The 8156-nt window shown below is 45.4% G+C and overlaps 1 protein-coding gene across 9 annotated transcripts in view; it reads right to left on the bottom strand.

The window, feature by feature from the left end:
- The window catches only part of LOC128700441 (TBC1 domain family member 19), a 73762-nt gene that overhangs the window by 56622 nt on the left and 8984 nt on the right, over positions 1–8156 (bottom strand). For all 9 annotated transcript variants that reach the window (XM_070100167.1, XM_070100175.1, XM_070100172.1 and 6 more), the window contains one exon: positions 4815–4953. In XM_070100167.1, the coding sequence (XP_069956268.1) occupies positions 4815–4953 (139 nt within the window). The remainder of the gene's footprint in view (positions 1–4814; positions 4954–8156) is intronic.

Here is an 8156-nt window from a genome sequence, read left to right as displayed (position 1 = left end):
GAAAAGGTAGGGAGTGAGGGTCTGTGGGGGAGGCGGTCAAATTCCAAGGATCAGCTGTGTGTACTCACCTAGTTGTGGTTTCAGGGGTCGAGACCCAGCTCCCGGCCCCCAGTGTGTATGTGTGTGCGCGCGTGCGTGTGTGTGAGCACGTCAGTTGTTTATATGTCCCAGAAATACAATTCACTTCTGTGTACCCGTAATACTAATGAGATACCATTAACACTGAGAGTAGTTCTAATAATTATAATACTAGCATGTGTTAACAAGTCATTCTTTCACCCAGTTATGTACTACCTTTTACTACATGTGTACCCAATACTTGCTTCTCAGATTGTACTGTCTTTGTGTCCTAAAACATTATCTCTCGAAACTGTTGTCAGGGCTGTAGTCCCATTAGTCCTTGCTCCTACAAATTTTATCTTCCTACTACCGCTAGGTGTTGTGTGTATGATAATCCCTCTGGAGCAGGGTTTAGATAGCGAGCCACCAGTGACCGCAGGGCCGGTTCTACCACTCAGACTTCCCGCCAACCACAACACAGGTGATTTGTACGTTACTCAGAGGGGACGTCCATCCAGATGCCTGATGTACGATGCTCGCTGTACGATGCTCGCTGTACGATGACTCGTACACCTCGCCCTTCCGCCGCTGACTTCTTCGGCTATTCTTTTCTCGTTGCCCTTTTGAGTCCTCATTTACCACACTTATCACTTGTATACTGCTACTTTTATAATTTACACTTCACTTTTGGTAAGTACACTACTTATTTGTGACGACACCCAACCTGTTATGGCGGCGCTACTCCCTCAGGCCTACTGCTGCCACCACCTCTGCTTATATATATTTATGTATATGTATGTATATATATATATCCCCTTTCTGGCTAGCTTGTTCACGCTGTGTGCTACATCACATTTTGTCGTTACCACCCTCTCTTAATTCTATTTGGTCTTTTCTCTTTAGTCACTCGCTTTGTACTTTGTATATGTGTAACAATGTGGCAACAGGTGCCAACTAGGCCTCAGCGAACTGGCACTTTGAAATTTTGTTGTATAATTTCAGGCTTTCTCTCGCCTTTACTTTATTTATTTTTGCTAATACATTGGTTATCACTTGTAGGGTTGTTCACTGACGTTGTCACTAACACCGGTTGCTTCTAGCTGCTAAAACACGCCCTAAAAGCACTAAGATCCTCGGAGCCTGGCGCTTGTGACCCACTACACTGTCTCCACTGTGTGTGTAAAATACTGTGTGTGTGTGTGTGTGCAGTGTGTGTGTGTGCAGTGTGTGTGTGTGTGTGTGTGTGTGTGCAGTGTGTGTGTGTGTGTGTGTGTGTGTGTGTGTGTGTGTGTGTGTGTGTGTGTGTGTGTGTGTGCTGTGTGTGTGTGTATGTGTGTGTATGTGTGTGTATGTGTGTGTGTGTGTGTGTGTGTGTGTGTGTGTGTGTGTGTGTGTGTGTGTGTGTGTGTGTGTGTGTGTGTGTGTGTGTGTGTGTGTGTGCAGTGTGTGTGTGTGTGTGTGTGCAGTGTGTGTGTGTGTGTGTGTGCAGTGTGTGTGTGTGTGTGCAGTGTGTGTGTGTGTGCAGTGTGTGTGTGTGTGTGTGTGTGCAGTGTGTGTGTGTGCAGTGTGTGTGTGTGCAGTGTGGGTGTGTGTGTGTGTGTGTGTGTGTGCAGTGTGTGTGTGTGTGTGTGTGTGTGCAGTGTGTGTGTGTGTGTGTGTGTGCAGTGTGTGTGCAGTGTGTGTGTGTGTGTGTGTGTGTGTGTGTGTGTGTGTGTGTGTGTGTGTGTGTGTGTGTGTGTGTGTGTGTGTGTGTGTGTGTGTGTGTGTGCTCACCTATTTGTGGCTGCAGGGGTTGAGTCCTAGCTCCTGGCCCCGCCTCTTCACCGGTTGCTACTAGGCTCTCTCTCTCCCCGCTCCATGAGCTTTATCAAACCCCGTCTTAAAACTGTGTATGGTTCCTGCCTCCACTACGTCATTTTCTAGGCTATTCCACTGCCTTACAACTCTATGACTGAAGAAATACTTCCTACTATCTCTCTGACTCATTTGTGTCTTCAACTTCCAATTGTGGCCTCTTGTTTCTGTGTCCCCTCCCTGGAACATCCTGTCTTTGTCCACCTTGTCTATTCCACGCAGTATTTTATATGTCGTTATCATGTCTCCCCTGACCCTCCTGTCCTCCAGTGTCGTCAGGCCGATTTCCCTCAATCTACCTTCATAGGACATTCCCCTTAGCTCTGGAACTAACCTTGTCGCAAACCTTTGTACTTTCTCTAGTTTCTTGACGTGCTTTATCAAGTGCGGGTTCCAAACAGGTGCTGCATACTCCAGTATGGGCCTGACATACACGGTGTACAGTGTCTTGAATGATTCCTTACTAAGGTATCGGAATGCTGTTCTCAGGTTTGCCAGGCGCCCATATGCGGCAGCAGTTATCTGATTGATGTGTGCTTCCGGAGACATGCTCGGTGTTATACTCACCCCAAGATCTTTCTCCTTGAGTGAGGTTTGCAGTCTTTGGCCACCTAGCCTATACTCTGTCTGTGGTCTTCTGTGCCCTTCCCCTATCTTCATGACTTTGCATTTGGCAGGATTAAATTCGAGAAGCCATTTGCTGGACCAGGTGTCCAGTCTGTCCAGGTCTCTTTGAAGTCCTGCCTGGTCCTCATCAGATTTAATTCTCCTCATTAACTTCACATCATCTGCAAACAGGGACACTTCTGAGTCTAACCCTTCCGTCATGTCGTTCACATATACCAAAAATAGCACTGGTCCTAGGACCGACCCCTGTGGGACCCCGCTCGTCACAGGTGCCCACTGTGATACATCATTACGTACCATGACTCGTTGTTGCCTCCCTGTCAGGTATTCTCTGATCCATTGCAGTGCCCTTCCTGTTATATGCGCCTGATGCTCTAGCTTCTGCACTAATCTCTTGTGAGGAACTGTGTACTCACCTATTTGTACTCACCTATTTGTGGTTGCAGGGGTCGAGTCACAGCTCCTGGCCCCGCCTCTTCGCTGATTGCTACTAGGTCCTCTCTCTCCCTGCCCCATGAGCTCTATCATACCTCGCCTTAAAACTATGTATGGTTCCTGCCTCCACCACATCACTTTCTAGGCTATTCCATGGCCTGACTACTCTATGACTGAAGAAATACTTCCTAACATCCCTTTGATTCATCTGAGTCTTCAACTTCCAATTGTGACCTCTTGTGTCTGTGTCCCATCTCTGGAACATCCCGTCTTTGTCCACCTCGTCTATTCCGCGCAGTATTTTATATGTCGTTATCATGTCTCCCCTGACCCTCCTGGCCTCCAGTGTCGTCAGGCCGATTTCCCTCAACCTTTCTTCATAGGACAATTCCCGTAGCTCTGGGACTAGTCTTGTTGCAAAACTTTGCACTTTCTCTAATTTCTTGACGTGCTTGACTAGGTGTGGATTCCAAACTGGTGCTGCATACTCCAGTATGGGCCTGACGTAGATGGTGTACAGAGTCTTAAACGAATCCTTACTGAGGTATCGGAACGCTATCCGTAGGTTTGCCAGGCGCCCGTATGCTGCAGCAGTTATCTGATTGATGTGCGCCTCAGGAGATATGCTCGGTGTTATACTCACCCCCAGATCTTTTTCCTTGAGTGAGGTTTGCAGTCTTTGGCCATCTAAACTATATTGTGTCTGCGGTCTTCTTTGCCCTTCCCCAATCTTCATGACTTTGCATTTGGCAGGGTTAAATTCAAGGAGCCAGTTGCTGGACCAGGCTTGTAGCCTGTCCAGATCTCTTTATAGTACTGCCTGATCCTCGTCCGATTCGATTCTTCTCATTAACTTCACATCGTCTGCAAACAAGGACACTTCTGAGTCTATCCCTTCCGTTATGTCGTTCACGTATACCAAGAACAGCACAGGTCCTAGGACTGACCCCTGTGGAACCCCACTTGTCACAGGCGCCCACTCTGACACCTCGTCGCGTACCATGACTCGTTGTTGCCTCCCTGTCAGATATTCTCTAATCCATTGCAGTGCCTTTCCTGTTATGTGTGTGTGTGTGTGTGTGTGTGTGTGTGTGTGTGTGTGTGTGTGTGTGTGTGTGTGTGTGTGTGTGTGTGTGTGTGTGTGTGTGTGTGTGCAGTGTGTGTGTGTGTGTGTGTGCAGTGTGTGTGTGTGTGTGTGTGTGTGTGTGTGTGTGTGTGTGTGTGTGTGTGTGTGTGTGTGTGTGTGTGTGTGTGTGTGTGTGTGTGTGTGTGTGCAGTGTGTGTGTGTGTGTGTGTGTGTGTGTGTGTGTGTGTGTGTGTGTGTGTGTGTGTGTGTGTGTGTGTGTGTGTGTGTGTGTGTGTGTGTGTGTGTGTATGTGCAGTGTGTGTGTGTGTGTGTGCACAGCATGTGTGTGTGCATGAGTGCATGCGTGCTCATGCGTGTGTGTGCGCGTGCATGTGAGAGCATGCTGTTCTGCAAGTAGTTAGTGGTTTATGATAGCCATCTCTGTACCTCTCCCAGGTATACTTCCCTTCACTATGCTTTTCAAAAGTATCCATTCCCTAGCCATGTCTTTGAAGTGTCTCTTTCCTTCCAGTGTCTCACTAGTGTCCCTTCAATAGCTATTCCTGACCCTAGTGTTCCTTCCCTCACTGTGCTTAACCAGTGTTCCTTCCCTCACTGTGCTTATCCAGTGTTCCTTCCCTCACTGTGCTTAACCATAGTGTTCCCTCACTGTGCTTAACCATAGTGTTCCTCCTTTCATACCTAACCAGAGTCCCTCCTCTCCCAATGCCTTGTTATCACTCCTCTGATGAAATCCCACTCTGCAGCTCACCAGATTCATCAGTAGAGAGGTCAGCCCAGTGGTCAGCAAAGTCTTCTCTTTCTTGCTTGGTCCTCCGTCGGGCTAGAGGCACATTCAACTCGGCAGCCATGCTGTTGACGCACTTCACCAGCCGACGCTCCCATGAGCTCTGAAAACACACACACTTTTAACTGAGCAACAGGCCCTATGTGTGTATTCATCCCTACTCAACACTAAACACCTGCTGATACAATGCCCTGTATATGTCACACCACCACAAATGCTATAACCATCAGTCACGAGATTAAGTCATCAAGCGATACACTCGAAGAGGCATTGGTGAAAATTATTATACGTATTCACAAGTAAGTGCCAGGCCCATATGGGCCATGGCAAAAGCAAATTCTCATTTATTTCAGCAGTGCAATGAGCTCATCAAAAACTATTCAAGAAATCTATGTACTGTATGGAAAGATTTGCATTTACAGTGGACCCCCGGTTAACGATATTTTTTCACTCCAGAAGTATGTTCAGGTGCCAGTACTGACCGAATTTGTTCCCATAAGGAATATTGTGAAGTAGACTAGTCCATTTCAGACCCCCAAACATACACGTACGAACGCACTTACATAAATACACTTACATAATTGGTCGCATTCAGAGGTAATCGTTATGCGGGGGTCCACTGTATTTAGATTTCAAAGAACATTTTGATGAAAGATCCTAAAAAAAAAATCAATATAGAAACTACAGATCATAGGAGGAATAACAGATGAACTATTACTGTGGATGAGATATTTCCTGTTTCAAAGGAATATGCGAAGTTATACTGTAACATAAAAATGTTCCCAAAGAAAAATATCAGCAATGGGGCTTTGCAAGGATCTCTGTTTACCTGATAATGTTTCTAATACTGTTCAGAAACAATCCACACTTTGGAGAGGAAAGTTTAAACAATTCTGTATATATATGACAGAATGAATAAAATGTTGCCATACATGAACAAGTTTATGGAGTTGCAAAGATCCTAGACCAAAAAAATAATAAAAATGACTAAATCCTTATAAGATGATTTGGATAAATTTAATAAATGAAGTGAAGTAACAGACATACATAATGGAATGTTATATAAATAAGTAGCATGTAATGAAGTGAGGGAAAGCAAAATCAAGTCATCAGAGACAAAAGATGGTCACCAGATCACAAACAAAATCTTTAATAAATGATATGCTAAACTGGCAAACTTTAACACAGCATTCAGATATATAGATAGGAAAGTTCTAAAAAAGTTATTCACAAATTATGTTAGGTCATAACTGTAATATGCAGAAGTGGTGTGGTGTTTGCACCTTGAAGACAAGTGAATAAGATAGAAAAAGCTATGAAAAACGATAACAATATACTGTATGCATCAGGTTCTAAATGGATACAAAAAATAGATACGTATTACTTAGCAGCATCAGCAGGAAGAACACATGCCCACATTTGAAAGCTGAGGAAAACAGCTACAGTATGTCAGAAGGAAACTAGAAAATGTTTATTCACAGAGTGGTAGAAAAATGGCACAGGATCTAAAAAGATGTACCGTAGCTAATGCGACAACTACTTAATTTTTTAAATATGATAAATTTAACATTGAAGATGGGCTGCACCAAGAACACAGCTCTACTAAAGTAGTTACTTAGAAGTAATCCCAAAAGTAATTACAAAGAGGTACTATACCTCCCATAATTACAGATATAATCATACCTGGAGTTTACCTGGAGAGAGTTTCGGGGGTCAACGCCCCCGCGGCCCGGTCTGTGACCAGGCCTCCTGGTGGATCAGCGCCTGATCAACCAGGCTGTTGCTGCTGGCTGCACGCAAACCAACGTACGAGCCACAGCCCGGCTGATCAGGAACTGACTTTAGGTGCTTGTCCAGTGCCAGCTTGAAGACTGCCAGGGGTCTGTTGGTAATCCCCCTTATGTGTGCTGGGAGGCAGTTGAACAGTCTCGGGCCCCTGACACTTATTGTATGGTCTCTTAACGTGCTAGTGACACCCCTGCTTTTCATTGGGGGGATGGTGCATCGTCTGCCAAGTCTTTTGCTTTCGTAGTGAGTGATTTTCGTGTGCAAGTTCGGTACTAGTCCCTCTAGGATTTTCCAGGTGTATATAATCATGTATCTCTCCCTCCTGCGTTCCAGGGAATACAGGTTTAGAAACCTCAAGCGCTCCCAGTAATTGAGGTGTTTTATCTCCGTTATGCGCGCCGTGAAAGTTCTCTGTACATTTTCTAGGTCGGCAATTTCACCTGCCTTGAAAGGTGCTGTTAGAGTGCAGCAATATTCCAGCCTAGATAGAACAAGTGACCTGAAGAGTGTCATCATGGGCTTGGCCTCCCTAGTTTTGAAGGTTCTCATTATCCATCCTGTCATTTTTCTAGCAGATGCGATTGATACAATGTTATGGTCCTTGAAGGTGAGATCCTCCGACATAATCACTCCCAGGTCTTTGACGTTGGTGTTTCGCTCTATTTTGTGGCCAGAATTTGTTTTGTACTCTGATGAAGATTTAATTTCCTCATGTTTACCATATCTGAGTAATTGAAATTTCTCATCGTTGAACTTCATATTGTTTTCTGCAGCCCACTGAAAGATTTGGTTGATGTCCGCCTGGAGCCTTGCAGTGTCTGCAATGGAAGACACTGTCATGCAGATTCGGGTGTCATCTGCAAAGGAAGACACGGTGCTGTGGCTGACATCCTTGTCTATGTCGGATATGAGGATGAGGAACAAGATGGGAGCTAGTACTGTGCCTTGTGGAACAGAGCTTTTCACCGTAGCTGCCTCGGACTTTACTCTGTTGACGACTACTCTCTGTGTTCTGTTAGTGAGGAAATTATAGATCCATCGACCGACTTTTCCTGTTATTCCTTTAGTGCGCATTTTGTGCGCTATTACGCCATGGTCACACTTGTCGAAGGCTTTTGCAAAGTCTGTATATATTACATCTGCATTCTTTTTGTCTTCTAGTGCATTTAGGACCTTGTCGTAGTGATCCAGTAGTTGAGACAGACAGGAGCGACCTGTTCTAAACCCATGTTGCCCTGGGTTGTGTAACTGATGGGTTTCTAGATGGGTGGTGATCTTGCTTCTTAGGACCCTTTCAAAGATTTTTATGATATGGGATGTTAGTGCTATTGGTCTGTAGTTCTTTGCTGTTGCTTTACTGCCCCCTTTGTGGAGTGGGGCTATGTCTGTTGTTTTTAGTAACTGAGGGACGACCCCCGTGTCCATGCTCCCTCTCCATAGGATGGAAAAGGCTCGTGATAGGGGCTTCTTGCAGTTCTTGATGAACACAGAGTTCCATGAGTCTGGCCCTGGAGCAGA

This window comes from Cherax quadricarinatus, chromosome 71 (genome assembly GCF_038502225.1).
Source record: "Cherax quadricarinatus isolate ZL_2023a chromosome 71, ASM3850222v1, whole genome shotgun sequence".
Classification (NCBI taxonomy): Eukaryota; Metazoa; Arthropoda; class Malacostraca; order Decapoda; family Parastacidae; genus Cherax; species Cherax quadricarinatus.
The sequence above is the reverse complement of the archived record's forward strand: the minus strand, read 5'-3'. Positions and strand labels throughout refer to the sequence as shown.